The following is a 24263-nucleotide window of genomic DNA, read 5'->3' as shown; positions in this document are numbered from 1 at the left end:
TATTTGTTTCCATAGTTCCCATAACGTACTTTAGCCGATGGCAAAGGGGGAATGGCAGCGGGAGTTCTGGATCAGAAGTAATGGAAAAAAACGTAACGTAAGTCAGTTAGAAATTGATCCACTTTCAAACGACCGAAAAATAAAAAAGGGATCTCGTGCCCATCGCCCACCAACCCAGCTGATGCTGATGTATGTGCCTTTTTCCTCATGTAGACAGATAAATGGGTATGACAGATGTCAGGGTGATTCCAGACACATCAGGAGAATGGCGCCGTGCCGTACCGTACCGAGAAGCGAAAAGCCAAGAACAAGAACGATCACAAGCACAAGCTCAAGCACAAGGGCAAGTTGACAGGTGGTGCGGTCAGATCAGATGACGCATTTATGAACGAACTCCCAAATTCACTGTTTCGTTGTAGAGTCGGGCAAGAAGCAAGAAACATGCCGCAGCTCCTGCCTTCTTCGGTTTGCTTGACCAGGTTTCTGTTGAATCCAGACTCGTCGCGTTAGAATGCATGAAGCATGAAGCATGACTGATTCCCGTCGCGTAAAGTGATCTCTCCGCAGGGTACTAGCGCATCAGGTTCGCCTTGGCTTGTGGTCTACTACTCATGTCATCCTGTTGTCTCGCTCGACAGGATAATTGGTCCCGGACACATGGGTGCGCGCAAGATCTCCCTTCCTTCGTGTGGGAATCACATTTGTTGATGGGAAGACGAGACCAGATCTAGTCTTTTTGAGCAATCGTGAGATTACTCCGATACAAGAAGCTTAGATCCATCGGCAAGAGAAGCAGAACTGATGGCAAAGGGGCAAGCGCTTGTTTTGCTTGACTTGTTTAGGCCTAAATGAGCAATTTACCAACGCCTACGTTACATGAAGTGACGTGAAGGAACCCATGGGACGCGATGGAATTGAAGACTGAGCTGTGTGCGGTTGTCCAGATTGGAGAGTCTCTCGGTTTCACGCTACGTTCCGAAGAGCAAGGTGACAAGTAAACCCGAGACAGCGCCGTGTCCTTCCTCATATGCACTGAACACCCACATGAGATGAGAGCGAAATACCTCCGGCAGACTGAGGTAAGGATGGTATGAGACTGAGACAGATCTAAGGGGTATAGAGTTTGCACCAATCACATCTGATCTCGTATCGTATTTTGTATCGCACCAAGCTGTGAAGAGGAAGATGTCAATTAGCTTGACGTAAGCTGCCGTTATAGTCGAGAGGCAATTAGGCTAAAAAGGCTAGGAACGACCGACACGTTTCTCACGAGGTGTCATGTGCTTTCTGCACCTGCAGCATTTCAGGTCGTACCCGACTTTGTCCCTACTTCTGAGACTGGTAGCTGCAGGTTGATGATAAGGAGAAAAGAAGAAAAATGCGAGGAGAGTCAGACAGACATTCAGCTGCCACCGGAAATCTCCAGACCCAATATTCAGCAGACTCGACTGTCTGGATATGAATCTGCGTAGGTACACCCTTCGGCGGAATACCGGCAAAACTCGTCCTCCAACATCACTTATCATTCTCGGGGGATAAAACAGTGGAGACAATAGAAGCAACCGTTGATAACCGCTAGTTCGATCCGTAAGGTACAAGTGGTAAATCGGTTCCTGGTGACTGTCAAACTACAACTACCAAATACCAAAAGGTCCAGTTAAAAGAAAATCGCTCATTTGCTCAATTGCTCAATTGCTCAATCCGGCAAAAACGATGCGTTTCGACTTGTCTCAGTTGAGTCTATATTTTGTGTTTCTTCTCCCGTCTTTCAGTTCTGGGTCAAACGGTGGAGTCGGATGTCTTCTACTTACTGCTCGGCTGGCCAATAGGCGGATAGACGTATCATTAGGCGAATATAATTTGGGACGCCCCGACCAGATAATAATATACTCCTCGCAGCTCCACTGCTATCTGCTGTTCTCGACCTCCGACGTAGATCCGCTTTTAACGTTGACATTACTTTTTCAACAGTACAGAGAATGACGTAGGTGGTACTTACAGTAGAATATCCCATGCAGATCCTTTCGGTAGTTATGTTCGTGATCAGATCATATGATTATCGGTCCCAAAGCACAAGACACAGAAAGGCAGGCAGGTGATCCCGTCTGGATGATCTGCCTCGTTTCAGCTGCAGCTTGGTAGAATCACGTAAATCACATCCTATTCACTCTTACTTTTTGTCAGTCTGCAAAGGAAACGAAAAACGATCTGGACCTTGCAGATCTACGTAACCGGTATTTACGTGACCACGCTCCTACGTACCTACTCTGATACTCGAATGATGATATCATCACTCAGTTGCAAGGGCTCGCGCTCGATCAGTGCGAACATATGGCCTCAACACGCGGCAGCAGCGATATTTGTATGTGAATGGACGTATACAACAATACATGCCATATACAGCCTCTACACTGATATGCCTATATCGATGGATTGTGAATACAACGCCTCAAATGTCAATTTCCCCCACAACGGTATGATCATCACCGCGTCATGGACGGTACAAGGGTAACACCCTCATTGGCCTTGTCATACAACGTGTAACGTCGGAGATCACGGGATGATCAGATCCCATATTGTGTTGAATAGCCATCCGGCCGCCCTGGATATGTTCCGCACGCTGTCGAAGAATCATCACCAGTCCTTTTGTCTCTCATCTCTTCAAATAAGAATGGGCACTTACGTGGGATGGGCTAACCAATTTTCCCAATTCATATTCCTCCTAACTACCCTTCCGAGATCGTATTTCGTCCTATGTACTTCTACCAAATCTCCCTGGACACTCTTCGCATCCGATGGGCGGCGTCCAGGTTGAAGAGTTCCCGTTGTCGAGGTGATAGTCACCACTTCCGTCAGAATAGTCGTGGCTGTGGCTGTGGTGGTGATGGTGGTGGTTGGGGTCAGGGGTTGCGCTTCTGACTGTTGATTCAAAGGCGACTGTACCCCGTACATCCTTAGATCTTTGTATTCGTCCCTCACAAAATCGATCTCGCTCTTGAGTCTGTGTAGCTGTTGGCCCATCGACAGGAAAAGCCAGAGTAAGATAAGATTCAGTAGTGTTGATACAGACAGAAGAGTCTTCCTGCGCGATTGAGCCGCACCGGGAAGGCTCAAGGATAAGGTAGGTTTGACAGACGACGAAAGGGAGTGTGTATATTGAAGTGGTGAGATGGATCTCATATTACTCTTGACCGATTGCACATTTGCTATCAAGCGGAATAGTCATTTCAGCTCGGCGTTCACCGTGTCATGTAGAAGCTGATGCTCCTCGGGGGCTGTACTCACACGTCCATTCGTCACCTACCAGATCCACCTTCAGGACGCCCTCTGCATCTTCAAAAACAGGTAGTGCAATCTCCCCTTTGATGCCAGGCAGACACTCCCATTCCACCTCTAAGACCCCTCCAGGCTTCTGATCATTGCTGCCTACTAGAATCTGTTGGATACCGCCGCCGCTGTAGATCGCCCTTGGGGCATCTACTCCGCCTATCGTCGTTTTCAATAAGTTTATTTTCTGCTCATGGGATATTGAGAACCCTACTTCCTGTGATTTGGACGGAACAGCAACGATCATAGAAGCACGAATAGCACCCCAGGGCGATCGGCGTAATCTGATTCTAACATCGCTCTTCAAAGGTGTCCCGTCCGGGCTAAACTTGACGCCGTCTGCGGTCGTCCAACGAAATGACCCTACAAGAGCAGCATCTACCAATTCTGGGACTGATGACTCGGTAGTGGCCGCCCCGTAGGTGGCGCAAGGACACTCAATTTGACACTGGGTACTTTGACCGTCAATTTGTATAAATGGCATCTTGATGGGCAGATTCGGTGAGACCAACAGCCCCTTGTCACTGACTACCAAAGTACCTTGAAGGGTGATCGTCCTATCGTGGCCTTCATCGAAGTATAGGCTGAAAGTCTTGCCAAATTTGGGTTGTTCCCATGTAGAGACACCCTTTGAGGAGGTAGAAGTAAGCAGATTTGGCATTGGTGATTTTCGTAAAGATTTGGGAGTTGGAGGTTTATGTTCCACAGATGACATCTCAAACGAGAAATCCTCCATTCTTTCGTTGAGCGAGGGAAACGTTTGACGCATCAGACTTGCAGACGAAGACGCATTACTTGTGCTTCTGATAGTAGGAAGGAAGTCGCTTTGTCCGGATTCAGTTGATGAAGCGGGAGTGAGTCGTCTTGAAGAAGCGGGCTTCGCTCGGATAGTCGCAAAGGAGTCTTCATATTCCCCTTCCTGCAGTGTGTCGTCTGGATTAGGTATGGAAGATCCCCAATCGCCGTCCGAGCATCGCCAATTGAGCAGACTTTCTCCTTGGATTGTGAAATCTGACCATCCCCATCCGTCCGGAACGTCAATATCGATGGAGACGGGATTATCGGTTACTGGGACTTGCGAGATGTATGCTATCGAGATTGAGGAGGATTGTTTGGCGTATAATGGAGTGATCTGTAAAGATGGGATATCGGATGATGGTGAAGCGTGGAAAGACCATTCGAGACGTAATATCTCGGTACTACAGGACTCCACTGGATGAGCGGCTTGAACCTGTGAACCGAGATTGTCACTTACCTTGGAAATCGTCCTTCCAGCCAGCTTCCCTCTTCGCTGTCGACGGACCCCTCGTCGCTCATCTCAGTACCATCGTCGCTACTTCCGGAAGGCACATCGTCCGCTCCCAACACCTCGCCGTCCTCCCATCCGTCCTCCCCAACCGTGCTCTTCATCTTGCTTTGGCCTTTGCGTGATTTGCCATGACCGCGACTGGTACCTTTGCCATTCCTGGGCGATGGATCAGACCCAAAAGCATTGGAAGGCAGAGGTAGCATTTTGGGGTCCGTCAATATATTCACTTCTTGGTTCAGGCATGACACCGACGATGATGAAGAAGAAGGTATGTTAGGCGATAAGATCTGGAACCGAATCGTGTTGTCTAGGCATTTGGGAACAGGCAGAAGAACCTATCGGGGGTTTCAGTTGTTGCTTTCTCACGGAGATCATACAAAGAAGGTACGAGACAGCATCGTACCTTGGATATCCCTTCTTCCATACCTGACTCGAGCGGTACTTCAAACTCCATACAGATCAACCACTCTTTTCGTGACGTCGACTGAGAGCTTGGACCCCCCACTCTACTACTCTGACTGTTTCGTCTGGAAGAAACCGGATCAACCACAAGATACACCTTGCCCGTGGTACTTGATATGTCAATATACGGCTTTCCTCCAAGTCCTGAGGGCGGCGAAGGCGGATAAGTCGAAGGTTGAGGCAGAGCAAGGAGCTTCGAGGCCGTACGTAATTGCGGATTGCGAGACGCTGGAAGAGGCAATGGAAGAGGATATATCGTCGGGGTCGTTGTGATTCTAGGAGGTGAGGCTGTAGGAACGCTACTCATCAATGGCTGCTCCTACCGGGTCACGGACAAAGGTAGACTTACAGCCGAATAAGGTCCATCTGGCACCAGGTCTGCCATCCGAATCTTTCGGCAACGAAATCTAACAAAGCGTCAGCTAGTTCTGCTGCAAGTATCCGTCAAGTAGCTGACCTTGAGACACATCAGCCCTCTGACCACATCATCAGAAGCAGTAGCTTGTATCCCAAGCTTGGAGATCACCAAGCCGGTCGGCGCCATGATGATCAGTTTATTGTCAGACACAGACCAAGCGGGCTCTCTTCGTTTTTTATCGATTAGGAGGGGTCCCAATTGATCGTGATACGCTCAGCTGATCGATCCGGTTTTGTGGGAAGGCATTGGCCAGGAGACGGGTCGACAAGTCTGGGTTATGGATGCTCTGTTCCCAATCTTGCTGTGGGTTAGCACTAGGCTTCACATCATGTTCAACCTTTTTGTTATTACTGGATGATCGGATCATTCAATCAGGCACACTTTGAACACACGCGTCGGAGAAGGCCTTACGTAAGCACAAAGGTTCCCGGTTAACCCGGGAAGGATTCAACCGAAAGAAATGGAAATGTTGATCAGCTTGGAATGGGAGAAGACGCATTCCTCTGCATATATACAATGACAGCACAACAGCACTGACCTTCCCAATCCATAGTCACACACAGCCAGCGACTCCTTCAACAGTCAAAAGCAGCTCCTAGGATGCCCAAACCGACACAAGAAGATCAAGAGTTCTTCCAGCGCATAACAGGTTCAGCGGGGTACGGTGCCCACCTGACTAAACATTTCAGCATCCTTGAGATCGACGATGTGCCTCCGACTGATGCGAGAGGATGGAGGAAGGTCGACGGGTTTAAGATGAGCTTCCGAGGTGTGGTCACTGAGGGTAAGTCTATATACCTTTCCAATCAAGGAACAAATAGATTGATTGATTGACTGACTGGGACCGGAACGGGAACCTATGTATAGAGATGTCCAATTTGAGTGGGAATATGCATGGGGCAGCGTATTCCTGGATTCTAGACACGTGAGTCTGCACTATGATCATCATCATCATCATCATCATCATCATCATCATCATCATCATCATCATCATCATCATCATCACAACAACCAAGTCCTAAGTCTTCGTAAATCTACCTCTGAACTTTGGGCATGGTCGTTAGGTGTTCTTCAGCAACATTGATAGCGATCCACACACCGACTTTCTGGGGATTGCCTGATTTTGCAGGAGTGACACTTACGATGGAACTGCAATGCCTGAACCCCGCTTCGATGGGTACCAAGCTATTGATAGAAGTTGAAATTGTGAAATGTTCGGTGAGATTAGCTAATCTGCGATGTGACGTAAGTCAATTTCAACCCTCATCGCACAATCGATACGACACATGGTCTGATTGGTCTGATCAGATTAAAAACCTCGAGACTGGAAAACCGTACGCGACGGGTACGCATCTGAAAATTTGGAAAGGTCCACCAGACGACAAGAGAAAGGGAGTCGAGGCGAAACTTTGAGTCCGACCTTGAATCAAAGTGACACGAAGCGATAGTCGCGACCGTGAAAGTCAGACGATCAGCATGCTTAGACGTTGTAAGGTGACAGATTGTAGTTGGCCCTAAAGCACAGTGGACACGGGAATGATTGTGTCAAACAGTGCATTGTAAGGGATATTTCCCTTTCGGCAAAAAGCCACAATACCCAGGGCGACCGATTGCTGGATTTACCGAATCCATCGCTATGGGTATTGATCCAGCGGCAGTAAGCATCCGAGTATAGGAGAGGATCACTCATTATCACTATCCCCATCCCGCACCAACCCACTTCTCCGCCTCTCTTCTTCCTCCTCTTCACGTCTTCGTTCCGCCTCACGCTCTTCCCTTGTATACTTTCTCATATCCACTTCTTGTACGCCTTCTTCGTACAGCCCTTCGTCGGACGTCGCAAGTGCCGTCGAATTCTCGAACAGCTGTCGTCCTGTGTTTTCGAACAATCAGCTCCGATGCACGTACATCTTGCGTGCGTGTGAGTCTGAGGTGATCTTGGTTAGAAGGGAGAGACGAAGCTACTGGAGACCCACCAGTCGGCCGTTCTTTTCGTTTCCTATATTCTTCCCTTTCTTTCGATATCAGAGCTTTGACCCGATCTTCTTCCTCCTTATCCCGCTTCGCCTTGATCTCAGCAGTGAATGACTTCCTCCATTTGTCAAACAGCTCTTTCGTCAATGGTGTCCCGCGCGTACGTGCTGCTTCGGCCTAGTACCGAGCAAAAACCCAAAATTATCAGCAGAGCATTTTCTTCCAACCGCGTACGAATTACGCAATCATCTGATAAGTCTGACGAGATGAAGGTCATCCGGTGAGGATATACGCACCTCCTCATATTCCCTTGCTCGCTTATCGTCCGCCTCCTTCTCCTTCCTAGCTCGTTCCACAATCAATAGTGCCAGAGCCTCTTTCGCCGCTGATGCAATGGTGAATGTCATGGCCATTCCTAGTGATTCTTCGGCCTATGTACGCCCATCAATTGTTGTCAACAGTCGAGAACCCGTGAAAGGCAGCAAATAGCCGGGAGAAGAAACGAATGGAGAGATGCATGGACGAATGAAGACAATCAGAGAGACTGACGATGCTCCTCAGGTTCTCCAGCACAACATCTTCTTCGCCCTCCTGCAATTCTCCTTCCCCGTCTATCTCCTCTAATGATATATCGGGTATGACATCCGGATATGTGTCTGGGTAATTTATGATCAAAGATAACGCGACTAAACATATCAGAAAGCGAAGAAGTCAGTATCGATGGTTATTGCCTTGCCAGAAAGCATTCGTCGGATGGCATTTCAGGATTTAGGAAGAAGACTTACTGGGATCCGAGAATGATTGTTCTTCAGGTTCAATCCGTATCGAGACCGAAGTGTCCGATAATTCTGCAGAACATCGAGAGACGTCAATGAGCTGAAGCTGGAGCAGCCTCATAGCTCTGCTCACTTTCTAGTTCGTCTGGGAATATCGATTCGAGTACCTACAGCAACGTATATCAATAAGACGAACAGGTGAGAGCAAGCACGAGTCCAGGCTTACCTCGAATTCTTCTTCTAATATGGCTTTGTAGTCTAGCGAAGTCCAGTCAAATTCAGTGTTATGATACGAAGCGCTACCATTCGGACCGCTTTGGCTTACCTGACATCTTAAACTTCGCTCCTGAGTTTCTACTTTGGCTATACTTGCTCCGCCTGACTGTTACGACTCATCTCTAACCAATAGCCAAAGCAAAACGTCAAAGCGATTCTTGAGCAAACGAACGGTAAAACGGATCAATATGCCCTCGTGGGTACCACGTGCTCCTTTCCGATTTTTGCCACCCAAAGTTGACGTCGACGTCAGATGCCTTTGGTTACAGCGTTTTCGAAAGACAACCGTACAATCGCAACCATATCATAATATTGACAAAAGGCTCCTCGCTCTATCAAACAATCGGCCTGATTTTTACCCGCAGGATCACCCAAGATGTCCGCTCCAGCCCCGCCGACTGCGGCTCCGTCCCTTACGCCCTCCCAAGCGCGACTAGCAGCCTTGAATCGTCTGAAAGCCAAAAACAAGCTTGCTCAATCTACCAATACCAACGCACAAGCTTCATCATCTTCATCCGCCTCACGGAATGGGAATGGAAAGGGGAATGGAACACAGAATGGACATCCATACGTGCATAAAGCAGGCGCTGTACCGTCGACCAGTCGTAATATGGTACAAGCGCAACAACAGAGTAAAGAGGAGAATCAAGCGCCTCTAAGGCGGGATCCAGGCTTGGTATGTTATCAATCTATCTTGGCTTCAGTGGTCCGGTACTCGCGGGAGAGAGAAATAAGCTGATGTTTGAGCATGTGCCGGTGCGATAGGGTAAATACTTCGAATACGATCTGAGTAAATTGCATAATTCCCGAGGAGGGTTCTTGACGGAAGAAGATAAAGAAGGGGATCGGATCAAGAGTGTGATTGAGCTTGCTAGGGAGAAGGCGAGGGAGAAGCAAATGATCCGAGAGGGTGAAGAGCCATGTAAGTCTGTCTTTTGTCCAATCATTTCATCACCTCCAATACTGTGGCTGACTGTTTGGCATCTCGCCTGATGTCCGGCAGCAATACGTATCGATCAGTCCCCCAGATGTGCGGAATGTAATACGCTAGAAATCAATAACCAGTTCTTGAAGGTATGTGCGGCCGTGTGAGCAGCATACGCGCAGTGCTGAATGTTTGCGCGTGGGCTTACAGGTATTCGACGTCAAAGTATGCAAGACTTGCGAAAAGAAGTTCCCCGAGAAGTACTCGTTATTGACCAAGACGGAATGTAAAGAGGTGCGCGTCTCTCAGCATCCCTTCTCCTGCCATTATCTTCTCCCGAGAGTCTCTTCAATTGGCTCCTATTGCATACCAGAGGGTCATTCGCTAATTGCGGAATTACGCAGGATTACCTGTTGACTGATCCCGAGCTGAAAGACGAAGACCTCTTACCGCACTTACTGCGTCCGAACCCCCACGCCTCAACATATAGCAATATGATGCTCTTCCTGCGCATACAAGTGGAGAAGGTTGCCTGGGACAAATGGGGCGGCGAAGAGGGATTGGATAAAGAGTGGGCTAGGAGAGAAGAGTTCAAAAAGAGGAAGAGGGAGGAGAAATTCGAGCACGGTTTGAGAGAGTGAGTAGAACCGCCATGTTCTTAGTTTTTAGTTAGACGATTCTTACTCATGCTGATGGTGTATACCCTATACCAATCCAACAACAGTCTGCGTAAACGTACCCGAAATAACTTGTATCAGCGTAAACAAGAAGCAGAGCATATACACGCGTTTGAGGACGTCGACGAGATGATTGACGATCAGGGTGATCGGAGAGTTTTGCAGAGGTGTTTCGGGTGTGGGTCGGAGCAAGAGATAGAGGTTTTATAGGTTGTTAGGTTGGAAAAATATCTTAGTCATATAATCATCTCACAGTCCAGGCTTATTCCCGTGCGCATTTGAAGGGGAGTTTTCCCTTCATTGCAAGTATTTAGGTTGTAGCCTTTGAACAGATGTATGTATATTACATGCGGGTACAACAATTTAACACGAGTACAGTAGTACTCCATCCTTCACTTAAAAGCCGATGAAACCTTCTCAGCACAGAACGATCTCATGAGGCTTGCCAACCATGTCCCAGAAAACATCGCAATCTCCAAAGAGCTATGAAAAGGGGATATCCCAGTATACACCTGTCATCTTCCGTATGTTCACCTTGACCAGCACTCCCGGAACAGAGAGCAAGTATATCTGAGTGTGCCGAATCTGCACTTGCATCGGCGCCAGCAGGTGGTTCTGGATGTGAATAAGGTATTCCCGGATGTTCCGTTTGACTAGTAGAAAAAGAAGAAGGTGATTGGTGGTTTCGACCGACAACGAGACGTCGTTTATTTCTCCTCTCCATCGATAAGACCCTCCTCAAGCTCCTCAATAGCCTAATGTGTTGGTCAGAATGCGGGAACAGAGCAGACAGGTCGTACAGCGGTATCGAGTCAGTCATGGGAGTACGTTCACCGGTTGTCAGGTGGACAAGCGGTACGTCGACCTCAAGATCCTTCTGACTTTTCTGTTGTATTTGTTGAGATCCAGTGCCATCGTGTATGTTCGAAGGTGAGGGTGAAGATAATGCTGATATATCCAGTAGTGCAAGTATGGTTTTCGATGATGGGGCCGACGCCAAAGTAGAGCCGGAGGACGGCGGAGATGAGATGGAAATACTGGCCGCTTCCATGTTCGTCAATCTCCTCAAAGTAGGTGTATACGGCGTCGCAGAAAAGCCATCGGATCCTTGTCCGTTCCCTCTTGGAGGTAGGAGCGACTCCGACCGTCTGGCAAGACATTCCATTTCTAGTAAGACTCGTTCTGATAATTGAGCATGGACGATGGCTTTCAAGTTGGGCGGAATGGTCAATGAAGGAAATTGTCGTAGAGTTCCGAAATGTGGTCCTGAAAATTCAAGCTTTTACGATTAGCCATTCAGTGAAGCTGAGTGAGGGGTATGGTAGAGAGCCAAACTCACCTTTGCCATTGATCATTTGATCGATCACCTCATTGTGACAAGATACCCACATCCCTTTCCCTTTCTTTGATCTCCCGCGCGTCAAGATGCGATCTGGAAGTAATTGTAACAAACCAGCCGCTGTGGAATTGGTTGCATCAGGAGGAAAGTACGTTGGGCGAAGGTTGATGAGGAATGCTGTTATCACACATCGTCAAAATTATGCCTCGCAGTGATGTGGGTTTGTGTATATAGTGGGAAGCGCAGCGCATGCAGATACTGGAGTATGAGGCGTCAGGCTCGTCGCTTACATGAAGGTAGGACCTGACGCGTCACTATGCACATCCTCTTAGGTGAAGTGGCCATGACCTCTATATTCCAGATGTCAGACGATCCATCAGCTCAGAAGTTATCCATCTGAAAGGTTGAGAGAGCCGAGAGGAGAGAGAAGGGAGGAAGAGGAAAGAGGGAGGGAAGGGGAGTCGGCAGGAAGGCAAAAGTCGGACGTAACAAAGTGAGGAAACTCACCAAACGGATCCGCACTATCTCTCCTGCCGACACGGCGTGTCTGACCACCCTCTGAAGCTTCTTGTCGTATCGTATCTCTTCTGCGATACTTCAGTGGACGCCATTTCGCATCGTCCTGCGTTGTATCGGTCGAGTATAGTGACGAAGAGAGAATGATTGATCCGCTGGAATGGGCGGATTCGACTTCCGACCCTTCATTGATCGTCTGGTGACTCGGGAGCGATCTCTTTGTGGAGGAATGCAAGAGCCTACATGATGCGCAGGTGGATCTCCTAGAGACGACATTGGGCAGTCTCATTCCGTCATCTCTTTATGCTGAAAAACATTTGCGGTTCGAGCTAGTTATCAGGAAGTTAAGCGACACTTGAAGCGGTTTCATCGCGACTTGATGAACCTCCACTTGGTCAACTTTTTCAATTAATGCTCATTCGTCATTGACTTCCCTCAACGAGACGTATTCGGTGTTTCTCCGTCACAGTGGGTAGTATACATACCATACAATATGACGCTAAGCGATGTCTCATTTGATCCTCGAGCACAGATGAGAATTCAGGTAGAGTGAACGAGGTGCGGATGATGAACAGGACACTAGGCCATCGAATTGTTACGATTAAATTGAGACAGACACCGAGATGTGAGCTTTCGATCATGCCACCCAATCATAAAGCGTTTTCATCTAATGGAACCGAGCGTACTCGCACAAAGATGCCAGATACCTTGAAGCTTGGCAGGTCTCAAGACGAAACGGCCGAAAACGCCATATCCCTATTGTTCACGTTTTCACGTTTTCATCAACCTCCCCAAAATAAACATCAAGCCACAGCTTGATTACAAGCTTGTGATCAAATGCCTCCGCGCCTCACTATATTTTTGGAAACATCAGATCTCATGCTGCACCTGCACCTTCACCTTCGTCTTCTTGCATGTTGGTGACTGACAAGAGGAACGAAGGAACGGAAGGGACAAAGAAATGAATGTATTGATTTTTGTCTGAAAATGCGGGAACATCCCGTTTTCAGGGTTCATTCCGTGAAGATAACCACGAGAACGTCTCGGTAAAATGAGGGGTTTGTTTAATCTCACTCATACACCGAGCATGATTGCAGTCTGTTCGTCTATTATATCGTGGATCCCGTTCCCCCTGCACCTTCCCGCCAGTCTATTTTTACCCTTACCATACATCCTCGCTTGATCTTTTGTCTTTTGTTATCCCATACTCGAACCAAACAGACTGGTAACCTCGGAGGTTTTTTATCACATGCTGTTTCTTATGGCATAGGATCGCCCTGCAAATTAGTACGTGGGCTACAATTATGTTAATCCGAGACAGGGTGATCCCCTCCGGACCGCGCTAAATTTCTAACATTTACTGATAAGTGTACTGATCAACCAAGAGCGAGGGGTTCAGCTTTCGCACTCAGGAAGTCAAAATGAGATGTGTACCTTCGGCCAGGACTGGGGACGGGACGTTCGTATTCAGGTTGAAGGGTATCACGAGACCCGAAGTCATAACGGGCGAGAATTTCGAAAAAATCAGATATCAGATGTCCTACCTCACTCGGCTCGCCCAATCTTGCGTTTTGTTCTTGAAACGAGAATACATCATGCAGTCATTTTTTTGTGGTTCTTGAGGAGACTACGGCACCAGAACACACGTTCCTCTTGAAGTACTTACTAGGCATCAAGGAACCCTTCCGAGCCGAGCCGGACAGAAAGACTACCTCATCTCTTTTAGCTCAAGGAACCCGAAATCTCTCTACAAGTCAGGATGTGTCCAGTTCCCGAGGAACCCGTTGGTCCGTGATAAGCAACAGATTTTCGAATGCTAGCTCTGCCCATGCGGATGTTTGCGGACCTATAGCCGTCTGGTGACTGACAGGTATTCACTTCAGAGAATGGTCGCCCAGGTTCAGGTTCAGGAGAACGGTCCGAGCGTAATGCCAACGACAAGTGTCAACTGTAAGTATGAGTTTCATCGTTGTTCTCCGTACCATGCTGGGCCACGTCACACTGTATTGTATTGACAAGCTAACGCTCCCGCAGGTTTATGTTTATTCAGTCGGGATCTGCTTTGACCAGACCCCAGGGCCAAACCATGATCCCGTTTCGTTGCTTCTGACCCCTGGTTTCGCCAACAATGGGCTGCCATTTCGTTATTGGCCAGCACGATGACGGGCAAGATCGGGGTGGTCGTATGCCTGTCTCTTCCCTGCCTTCGCTCACGGCTCCTCCTCTAGCTTCTAGCTTTGGGCGGCGTCCAAGCCAAGGCTAAGGACAAGCATAATCTTTCATTCCGTCGAGCCGAACTTGAGCTGAGATGAACGGGATTAGATATGAGACAAGGTTTAGATCAAGCTAGGATAATAATAGACTGTCGGTGACTGTCTTCTTGGGTGAAAGGGGGACATCGCTAGCTTCCTGGCCTGATGATGACGGTTAGGCGCAAATTCTTGGGGATGAAGACAGAGAGATAGGACGGTTCGACTCGTATATAGAAGTGAGTCTCCCTTCTCTATCTGTCTTCACTTCCCCTCATTCATCTTCTTCTGCCTATCAACCATTCCCTCGCTCAGACAAACGTTCGTCCTCGTATAGACGTCCACCTCGTCGACAATCCTTCAATCTCACTTCCTCCTTACCTGATCATCTCTCTTCCAAGATGTTCTTCTCCAAGATCCTCCTCACTCTGCCCGTCCTTGCGTCAGCAATGGCCTTCTCGGACAACTCGACCCTCTCATCCCGGACTTGGGGCGGTAACGGATCCCCTTCTTCCGGCGGCTCAAACCAGCAATGCGCCAGAGTAGCAGGATCCTACGGGTGGTTCACATACGACTTTGGTTGTCTGTGTCGGGACGACCTCGACGAGTACTGTAGGGATAACGGTATCAACTCTTATATCAAGAGTGCCATGGACGCTTATGTGAGTGGCTCCGCTGTCATGCTGTTACGCTGTTATGCTGTTATGCTGTTATGCTGTTGTGCAACGACAATTCGAGCGATCGCTGTCAGCTAGAGCAGAGCTGATAATGCTTTCTTTTCCGTCTCTTTGTTGCACATGCGCATCCATCCAGATCTCGAAAAACGGTAAAACATCTTGGTACCCGCACAACGCCCAGCCCACATGCGACAACCGAGGCGGCTACACCTGCGGGTCGTTATACAAGAAGTCCGATGGATCATGCTCTTCTTCCGCCTGTTCCTCAAATCACTGGTCTACCAACGGATCCTGTTGTCCCCGAGGACAAACTTACTCCAACGGACGATGCTGCGGAACTACCGGTTGTCGATCATCCGGCCAATCCTGTACCCCCATATACACCTGTCCCCAGGGCCAAGAATACAAGTCTACTCAGTGCTGCAAGACCTATCTTTCCGAGATCAACGGGAAATGCGCTTGTCCCTCCGGATACACCGATACCGGCTCGAAATGCCAACCGAAATGCAAGGATAACGAGAAGGTAGATTCCCGAAGTGGGAAATGCGTGACTATCTGCGATGAGAATAACGGATTCACGTATCAGCGATGCAAGAATTCGGGGCCCTCGATATGTTGTCCCAGAGGACAGACTGCTTATACCTCGGTCTGTTGTTCTGCGGGCAAAGAAGAAGTCGATAAGACCGGTGTATGCTGTACCGCTGGAGTGGGCGCAAAGGTCACCAATGGGAAATGTATCGAGCCGACCGCCAAACCCAAACCAGGACATTACAAAAGGGATCTCAAAACTAACGGGAATGGAACACCGATCCAGTTGACCTTGAAAGAGGAGATACCGTATGGAATGGAAGAGAACAACAAAAACCAACTTTGTCCATACAAGTTCGCTGCTTGTCCAATCGAAGGCGGATCGGGATCGAACCTTGGATCTGGACCCTCATACGAATGTATCAACCCGCTTGAAGATTTACAATCGTGCGGAGGATGCGCCTCGATGGGCGCGGGACAAGATTGCTCGGCTATACCTGGAGCCAAGTGGATGGGATGCAACACCGGGAAATGCCAGGTCTATTCTTGTAAGAAGGGCTGGAAACTGAACGGGGACGGTACGGCTTGTCTGAGGAAGTAACATATATGGAAAGCAATGGTCACTATTATCGAATAGAAAAAAAAGGACAATCTTACCGTCATCGCTTCAGACAATAATTTATAATACAGATTTTGGGTTTTTGATTTCGACTGCAACCTTTTAACTTGTACAGCACTGTAAGATAACAACCATTATAATGAACACGAATAGGTCTACACGGACTCTCTTTTAACGTTATACTTATAGTTTATAATCTATAACACTCATTCTCTTTCTACTTCATTCAGACCGAAGCGATTTGATCGCCATGATAGATATAATCATACAGATAGAAGTAAAGTCAAGTAAAGTACATGCAACATGCAATATGCTCTAGGTCAACAAATTGGAAACGTTCTGACTCACCTTCACACTCAGACTGTCACCTGGTCATTGATTAGTCGTATAGTCGTACAGTCGTCAAAATACCATCCTGCCTTCTCGCTCTCGTGCGTTCGGTCGAGGCGGCCTTGTCTTGTTTTCAACCAACGTATTAATCCATATCAGATCGGACGCCCTACATACGCACGAATTGGAATTGTCCGTGAAAAAAAGGATAAACGCAAAATATTATTCTACTTTGTCACCAATCTATGAGAAAAGCCAGAAAAGTCAAAAGTCAGAAATACCAGAAAGATTGTCGATGATGACCGCGCGACAATCACGAAACCAAGTTAACGAGTTCGAATCTCTTGATCAGATTCAGACGGCCGACGACATGAAAGGAGATAAATAGTCCAAATATCAAATTATCAACACTACTCATGCTCAAAAAAACCCTTTATGCCCCACCAGAACTACCCGCCATTCTCCCTTGAACAGCTCTTTCGCTACTTTCTTCATCCATCCACAGACACCTAATTACGTCTCGTCCGTCTAGGAACATTCACCCCGACTCCTTCTCCGAGCACTACCACGTTCGGTCTTTCTTTTTCCTCCATCAATCCATTCGCATTCCCATTCCCATTCAACTTCTTACCCCCGGCCGTAGCCGTGAGGGATTTACCTTTCCCACCTAATGCTCCACCCGAGGGGAACTTAAGACCCGTCCCGATCGTCGCAGTGGGTATAGATCTCGTTTGGAGTGGTACTGGTACTGATGCTGATGCAGCTGTTGATCCTGCTGAAGCTGATACGACCATTGACGTCGTTGTCGAATGTATTGATTCTCTGGGAGAAGTCGGATCTTGTCCAGGACCGGAAACAGCAGTCGATTCGGCTACACCGTTCTGGTCCTGATACCGATACTGGTCCGAATCTTGGAATTGCTCAGAACCAGGCTGGACGTCGGAACCCAGTGAAGGATCAGAAGATCCGACCGGTTGAAGTTGATCAATATCCCCTGTAACCACTGAGGCTGAAGGAGAGCTTTGCCTCTTTCTCCAATTGGCCAAAACAGCTTCTCGAGTCCCGGTTCGTTCCCATTTCGAAGGGATATTCCAGCTCTTCTTCTTGGGAGTAATACCAGTCGGCAAATCCTCTTGGATCCCATTTTCAAGGAACGTTCCTGTGGTATCCATGATTCGCTGTAAGGTGTTGCTGGCTGACTGCGAGGACTGAGCGAAAGACGCAGATGCTGTTGAAGACTGCGTATGAAATGAAGGGAGAGAATTAGCATCTTCCTCGGAAATCTCAGTAGCAGATGGCAGATGGTAAATGATGCATGTAAGCCAATCCCATGCATTACGAAACAGGAAGAGAAACGACTCACAGAAGCTAGTAAAGTGCTTGACAAATCCCCAATCTCCTCGCTCAACCGACTCAATCTCAATTTCGATGACTCATGAGTCTGTTCCACGCCATTCGAGATGGCCATTAAGATATCGGTATTCTTCGTTCCTCTTGCATTGGCCTTCGAAGATACGCCCATAGCGGATTTACCCAGTTTCTCGAATTGTCCATCGACAAGTTGAACATGCGTTTCAGCTCGAGTAGAAGTTTCGACACCATATTCTGAAAGTTTCGATCGAAGATTATGTCTGACGTTGTTCAATGACTATATACAATACCATTACAGCTCATGTCATCAGCTTCCTCTGCTTCCAATCGAGCAATCAGGTAATGAGGCATATGAAAGTCGAGGCCTTACCTGTTGGCCCAACTCCCTTTGATCCAATCCGCCTTGCTTGCTCAGTCCCATCTTCTTTTCCAGTGCTTGACTTCGGGCCGCTTCCGCGAGATGTTCATCCTCCACGGTATCCGAGAACAGCTTCATCTCATCGACAGCAACGTCATTCTCCGTAGTGACCCGTGCGATAGCGTTTGACCAACTATCGTCTTGCTGCTGCGTGAAACCCTCTATCATCCTCGTCAAATTACCTATCAACTCCGTCCTCAACGCCGCAGATTTGGCTTTTTCCTCAGCGAGCAGATTTACGAGTAAAGTATTCTGAGCTGTTAACCTCGATATTTCTTTCGAGGAAGCTTGTACAGCGATATCCTTCGATTTTAGAGCTGCCGCAGACGTTTCCTGCAGATGCGATAAAGTGGTCGAGATCACCGAATCAACCAGATCCGCGGTCGATCCCAATACGGAAGCCACCTATCGCAAGCATACGATTTTCAGTGACTGATTCAGTGCAATAGAGAGGGTACTTGACTTACCGTGGTTAGATGTTCTTCCTGATACTCCAGAACCTCATCTATCATATTCTTGCTCCTCTCGCTGATCTGTTGCGCCCAGTCTCGCACGTTGCTCTGGACCTCAGCTTGCACAGCTAAGATGGCTTTGCTGGCCTCAGCAGTCTCCTTCTGACCTTTTTCAGTCGATGCTGCTAGCTTTTTCGCGAGGTCATTGAAGATTGAGAAAGATTTATCCAGGCTTTGTAGGTCGACTTCCGACATCTACCATAACACCGCCAATCAGCTCTCCGTGCAGATTCTCTGAGGACCAAGGTAATCTCACCTCTTGTCCCCTCTGGGCGAATGTCTCCATCTTCGCTTTGATATCTTTACCTAAGCCCTCATGGACATCTTCCAGATGGGCTAATCCGCCACGTAAATCCTGAGATAAGCCTTGCAGGTTTCCTCCGAATTTTGTGGCCGTATCCGCATTCGATCCAAGCACTTTCGCCTTTCGAGCTATACCAGATCTATCAGCATGTTCATCAAGACATTAAGAGGGAATAGAGGACCTACCGAGCTTATCGAACAATCCACCCACATCTCCCACACTTTCTTCTGCAGTCCTCTTCAATCCACTTGCAACTCCGTTGATCCGCTCTTCACCTGTTTGGTAAGCCTTTGAGATAACACTTTCCTCCTCTAATTCAACTCTGACCTTCTCCAGATCCACCTTCGTCTCTTCTAACAGTTCAGTCAATTGTCGCTCAGCTTCTTTGGCCTGAACTAATTCCTCTGATGTAGTGATGAACCTCGATGTGACCTCGTCGAACTCCTTTTTGATCGTCACCAGTTCCACTTCGATGATGCCGGCTTTGAGCTTGGCTTCTTCGTAATCCGATTTCATCCTGATCTGAGAATCCTGCATCTCCTGCCACTGTTCTTCCGGTATGTAGATACCGTTCTTCTCTCTAGCAGCCATCAACTCATTCTTCAGCCTTTCTATATCGCCAGTATATTCCTTAAGCAGACCAGCTTTGGTAAGATGAGCGTTGACTTCGGGTCGATTTCTTATAGACTTGGCGCGGATAGCATAGTCCAGCGTACTCAAAGTTTCTTCCATGTTTGACCGGGTAGGCGAGACGGTCGCTACTATGCAGGTCTTCGTTCGTCCTCCAAGTGAATCTTGTAATAGCCTAGTCAATTTGGACTCTCTGTAAGGGATATGTGATCCCTTTTCGACTAAAGCGGAAATCACTCGACCAAGTGTAAGGAGGGATTGATTGATCATTCCTGCTTCTCTTGCTCTTTTGTCTGTTGCTCCGGATCGACCAATTGCTTCGGATCCTGCCAAATCCACCAAGTTGAACTTTCCTATTCGGAGCATGTCTTCTCCGCCTCGAGACACGTTGTTCTCTTTGACATGCACCGTGATTGAGAAAATTGTGTGTGAACGGCTAATGGAATGTCGATCAGCATGATGTATTGACAAGAAGGAGGGAAACTGATCTCACTCACGATGATTCAGTGTTCATCTTCGTCTCTGCAGTCTGCCTCCTCTTAACACCTTTGTCGAGCAAGTTCAAAGCTTCTTTCAGACTCCTGACGCCAGTTTCTTCTAAACCTTGTATATTGACACCCTTTTTGCCATCTTCGTATAGCTTCAATCCACCATTCGAGGCCGTGGTCGCTTCCCCTTTGTAGTCGGCAGCCAATAGATCGCGCAGTTCTTCATTGTACAACTCGACATACGAGCATTTGACCGAGAATTCTGTGCTTGACGATGCGTCGAGCAGCGAGAAGAGACGATGCAGCACTCTGGGTACGATACCAGCTGTTGATTTGGGTGCAGCCAAAGGTGTCAATTCGAGATCACCCTGCATCGTGTACCTATGAAGGCAGCAATGCGTCAGCATTTTGACCGTCACAAGATGGTCGTTGTGACTGATTGAGACACTCACGTTTTTCCGGTTCCAGTCTGCCCATAAGCGAAAATCGTACAGTTGTAACCCGCCAAGACCTCATCCAACATACCATCGGCAACTTCGTTGAAGATCATCGTTTGGTCTGCTTCCGGCCCGAAGACTTTGTCGAATGGGTATGTCTTGGTCATTGGCTGGTGTGATCCGCCATAGGACGAAGCGGTAGTGAATGAAGCCAAGGACGAAGAGATTACAGGGGTCGTCTCGACTGTTATCGACTTTGAGATTGCTCCGGATGTCGAGGTGATGATGGGCGATGCGGCCTGCACCTCTTGCGAAGATCGACCTCTGCTCATGTCCAGAGAGAATCAGCACCACACTTCACGATGGCAAGATCGGATACAGAAGGGGTAGCCTTAGATGATACGCACCGACACCTGACAACAACCTGTATGTTGATTTCCCCATCTTCATTTGTCCTTAGCGGTTCTTTCCCCTTGATGCTTTGCGCACTTGCTTTCCTCCTCCGAGACGGACTACTACTCCTACTTTCAGATCCATCGTGGTCCTTCTGACTCTGGGAGGCTGTGGATTGAGATATGACTGATGGTGGTCGATTAGGTATTCTTGACGGTGGAGGCATGGCTATTGATGCGGACGAGGCCGTTCGAGAGATTCCGCCTCTTGTTGGGGCAGTCATACTGGGTTTGCGAGACATCCTGACCGATCTTATTCCTCGTAGTCACTGTTCTTGTCGGATGAATGCTTCTTATGATCGAAGCATGTATGGATAGACTAAGTTGTCTGAGATTTAAGTGCGGTCAGTAGCTGTAATGTTGATTTTGGTACAATATAGTAAAGCCAGTCGCGCTTCTTGGTTTGTTTACATCGATATATCAAATCGGAATCAATTTAACGTGGCTCTCGATCGGAATTACGCAATCAATTCAAGACGTGGCACTTTGCAAACTGAAGAAGCGGACTAGTCCGCTCATTTGATATTCCGGCAGAATCGGCATTAGGTTACCGAGCGAGTGATGGATGATTTATTCGGCCAACTAAAGATAACACCATATCTTAACATGCTTGTATCTTGTAGAGTATTTTCGGCCAACAATCAAAAGACTATTTGACATTTACAAAATCTCAGGACAGCACCTTACTGAAGCATTCGCAGTGAAGGATTGGATATCCAGTGCTCTCTGGTAGCCGACCGACAATGATAACCCGCCCTATCGCTGTCGCTCGAGCAGCGCTACCTCGACCAGCAAGACTGGTAGCGACCTTATCGCGTAATTACGCTCGACGTAGTCTACCTTCGAGACGCCCAGAATATCGCAATTTCGAAAAGAGAATACATACCACGACGGGCCGGAACAATCAGCATGTCTCTCCGCCTCCTACACTGTCAATACATGCCGCCGAGGCAAAGGCTTCCTTCACCGGTATGTCGAATTATTCAAGAAAGTACTAAGCAAGGCGAATGAATGAAAGAGTGGCTAATGTACCACGCAATCAGACCCCATGACGAGGTATTCCCACTTGGTTCAGGATAAAGTACTGCGCGCGGACGAAAGCCAGAAAGTGATAATAGGCAGGCTACAGAGGTTGTGGGAGGATCTAGAGCATTATGATCCTGGACCTATTCGTGATCAACCGGAATCTAGCTCAGGAGGTGGTTTTGTGAGTGTCTGAGTATAATACCCCATTCGGGCTGTCATGTCATTCTTTTGTGGATCAACTGTGTCATATAATCTGAGGCTGTATTGACCCTCGCTGACGACGTCGACATGAACGTAGCTGTCCAAACTCTTCGGTCGTTCGTCCTCATCCGCATCATCGTCGAAAATATCTATAGAAAACGTACCCAAGGGTCTATATCTATATGGAAGTGTGGGAACGGGTAAAACCATGTTGATGGATCTATTTCATTCGACATTACCTCCTCAATTTAAATCTACCACTCAAGGTGGATACGGATCCACGAGAATACATTTCCACTCGTTCATGCTGGATGTCCTGCAAAAACAGCACGAAGTAACGCTCAAATATTTGAAGCAAGGTCTGAATAAGGATGCTATACCGGAAGTCGCTCGGCAGCTGGCTGAGAAAGGAAGGGTTCTTTGTTTTGATGAATTTCAGGTCCGTCAGGTGGTCGACTGCGCGGATGTTGTGACGCAGAAAGAATTCCAACGCTGACTGGATTTATGTCTAGGTGACTGATATAGTAACGGCGATGCTGCTTCGGCAACTGCTAGAAAGGCTGATGTCTCACGGTGTTGTATGCGTGATGACCTCGAAGTGGGTCCTCTCTATATCGGTCGTCTGACCCCGAGGAGCTGAGAAGCGTTGTCTGCATCAGCCGACATCCGGATGAACTGTATCTAAATGGGATTCAAAGGGAATCTTTCATACCCGCTATCGAGCTGATCAAGGACAAATTCGAAGTCGTCGATTTGGACTCGGGTACCGGTGAGTGACCAATGATCTTACCTACAGTCCATCATCAAGGTACAACATTTATTGGAGCTGACTCATACTGAATTACTTTGTAGATTACCGGAAAATCCCACGAGCTTTATCGAAAGTATACTATTCCCCTCTCACCCCAGAGATCAAGCAAGAAATGACCAAGCTGTTCGAATCCCTCTCATCTACCGACCCGATCTCCACCCACGTCGTGCATGGTAAAACGATACCTCTCTGGGGGAGGAATCTGACGGTCCCTGAATCAAGTGGATCAATAGCCAAGTTCAGATTTGCCGATCTGTGTAACAAGCCGCTGAGCTCGGCTGATTATTTGGAAATTACCGGAAGGTTCGGGACGGTCTTTGTGGAGGATGTACCTAAATTGGGACTGGGAGAGAGGGATCAAGCGAGGAGATTTATCACTTTTATAGATGGTGGGTCTGATACTGTACATCCTCACGCAGCGTAGAGTAAAGAGAGGAATCAATCGTTCTACGGTCACTGGGGAGACGAGGTGGTAATATAGCCTTGCGAAGCTGACTTGATGAGTTGATTGACTTCTAGCATGCTACGAGAACCGAACGAAGATCTTCATTTCGTCCGAAGTGCCTATTTTCCAAGTGTTCTCGGATAAACACGGCTCGGCAGCGGAGGATGAGCACATGAAGAGTGGTGAGTTTTTCACTCTTGGTACTGGTGTGGTATCTGCTGTGACGAGTCTCTGGTCTGTATGTTTGGATTGAGTGCCGGCGAGGGAGGGAGGGAGGAGGGAGGAGGGAGGGAGGAGGGAAACGGCAGGGATTAACATCGTGACAATGGACGAAGCTGACTTGAGGATTTCTGTAATTTTGTTCCGTTCCTCAGTGATGGAAGAACTAGGCCTATCTTCGAACGAAATAGGAGCTTCCTCGTTGTTTTCAGGGGACGAAGAACTATTCGCGTTTGCCCGATGTGTAAGTAGACTCAACCAGATGGGTACTAAAGAGTGGAGCGATACTACTTGGCAAGAACAACAACTGTAATTTGTAATTTGATTTGTAATCTGTCTTCTATTGCTGGCGTGACGGGGTTGGTCTCGACATCATGATCATATCATAAGTATCGGTCTCGAGATGGACAGGTTTATTGATCTCCATCTGGAATCATAGATACATATCTAGATGGATCAATCAGCAAGCATACATGCCTATACATATACCTATACGTAGACATATCATATGCCTAAAACGCAATTCAGAGTACGGTCGGATGCAGGA

At 47.9% G+C, this 24263-nt stretch overlaps 8 protein-coding genes across 8 annotated transcripts; 4 read left to right on the top strand and 4 right to left on the bottom strand.

Annotated features, from left to right (window-relative positions):
* Positions 1-2679: 2679 nt before the first annotated feature.
* I303_106220 (uncharacterized protein) lies at positions 2680-5642 on the bottom strand (the record flags this gene model as incomplete). Its single annotated transcript, XM_018409521.1, has 6 exons — positions 2680-3206; positions 3286-4526; positions 4583-4971; positions 5040-5386; positions 5448-5505; positions 5556-5642. The coding sequence occupies 6 exons, from the start codon at positions 5640-5642 to the stop codon at positions 2680-2682; spliced, it is 2649 nt and encodes an 882-aa protein (XP_018261794.1).
* A 474-nt stretch (positions 5643-6116) lies between these two features.
* On the top strand, positions 6117-6929 carry I303_106219 (uncharacterized protein; the record flags this gene model as incomplete). Its single annotated transcript, XM_018409520.1, has 4 exons — positions 6117-6300; positions 6384-6441; positions 6581-6761; positions 6825-6929. 4 exons carry the CDS (start codon positions 6117-6119, stop codon positions 6927-6929), a joined length of 528 nt encoding a protein of 175 aa, XP_018261793.1.
* Positions 6930-7198: 269 nt separating this feature from the next.
* Positions 7199-8598, bottom strand: I303_106218 (uncharacterized protein; the record flags this gene model as incomplete). Its single annotated transcript, XM_018409519.1, has 8 exons — positions 7199-7389; positions 7493-7667; positions 7787-7921; positions 8040-8176; positions 8276-8338; positions 8400-8433; positions 8493-8524; positions 8592-8598. 8 exons carry the CDS (start codon positions 8596-8598, stop codon positions 7199-7201), a joined length of 774 nt encoding a protein of 257 aa, XP_018261792.1.
* Positions 8599-8918: 320 nt separating this feature from the next.
* Positions 8919-10354, top strand: I303_106217 (DNA repair protein; the record flags this gene model as incomplete). Its single annotated transcript, XM_018409518.1, has 6 exons — positions 8919-9218; positions 9308-9464; positions 9546-9616; positions 9678-9761; positions 9872-10104; positions 10192-10354. The coding sequence occupies 6 exons, from the start codon at positions 8919-8921 to the stop codon at positions 10352-10354; spliced, it is 1008 nt and encodes a 335-aa protein (XP_018261791.1).
* Positions 10355-10577: 223 nt separating this feature from the next.
* I303_106216 (uncharacterized protein) lies at positions 10578-12288 on the bottom strand (the record flags this gene model as incomplete). The annotated part of the gene is made up of 4 exons (XM_018409517.2): positions 10578-11410; positions 11484-11660; positions 11774-11833; positions 11991-12288. 4 exons carry the CDS (start codon positions 12286-12288, stop codon positions 10578-10580), a joined length of 1368 nt encoding a protein of 455 aa, XP_018261790.2.
* A 2361-nt stretch (positions 12289-14649) lies between these two features.
* On the top strand, positions 14650-16054 carry I303_106215 (uncharacterized protein; the record flags this gene model as incomplete). Its single annotated transcript, XM_018409516.1, has 2 exons — positions 14650-14910; positions 15062-16054. The coding sequence occupies 2 exons, from the start codon at positions 14650-14652 to the stop codon at positions 16052-16054; spliced, it is 1254 nt and encodes a 417-aa protein (XP_018261789.1).
* An 857-nt stretch (positions 16055-16911) lies between these two features.
* On the bottom strand, positions 16912-21256 carry I303_106214 (uncharacterized protein; the record flags this gene model as incomplete). The annotated part of the gene is made up of 9 exons (XM_065969331.1): positions 16912-17640; positions 17766-18050; positions 18144-18596; positions 18659-18898; positions 18960-19135; positions 19193-20073; positions 20135-20506; positions 20578-20886; positions 20970-21256. 9 exons carry the CDS (start codon positions 21254-21256, stop codon positions 16912-16914), a joined length of 3732 nt encoding a protein of 1243 aa, XP_065825403.1.
* Positions 21257-21757: 501 nt separating this feature from the next.
* Positions 21758-24029, top strand: I303_106213 (uncharacterized protein; the record flags this gene model as incomplete). Its single annotated transcript, XM_018409514.2, has 8 exons — positions 21758-21983; positions 22058-22221; positions 22339-22680; positions 22754-22839; positions 22901-23010; positions 23094-23441; positions 23572-23679; positions 23872-24029. 8 exons carry the CDS (start codon positions 21758-21760, stop codon positions 24027-24029), a joined length of 1542 nt encoding a protein of 513 aa, XP_018261787.2.
* Between the last annotated feature and the right edge of the window lie 234 nt (positions 24030-24263).

This window comes from Kwoniella dejecticola, chromosome 7 (genome assembly GCF_000512565.2).
Source record: "Kwoniella dejecticola CBS 10117 chromosome 7, complete sequence".
NCBI classification, from domain to species: domain Eukaryota; kingdom Fungi; phylum Basidiomycota; class Tremellomycetes; order Tremellales; family Cryptococcaceae; genus Kwoniella; species Kwoniella dejecticola.
This window is presented reverse-complemented; position numbering and strand designations above follow the sequence as displayed.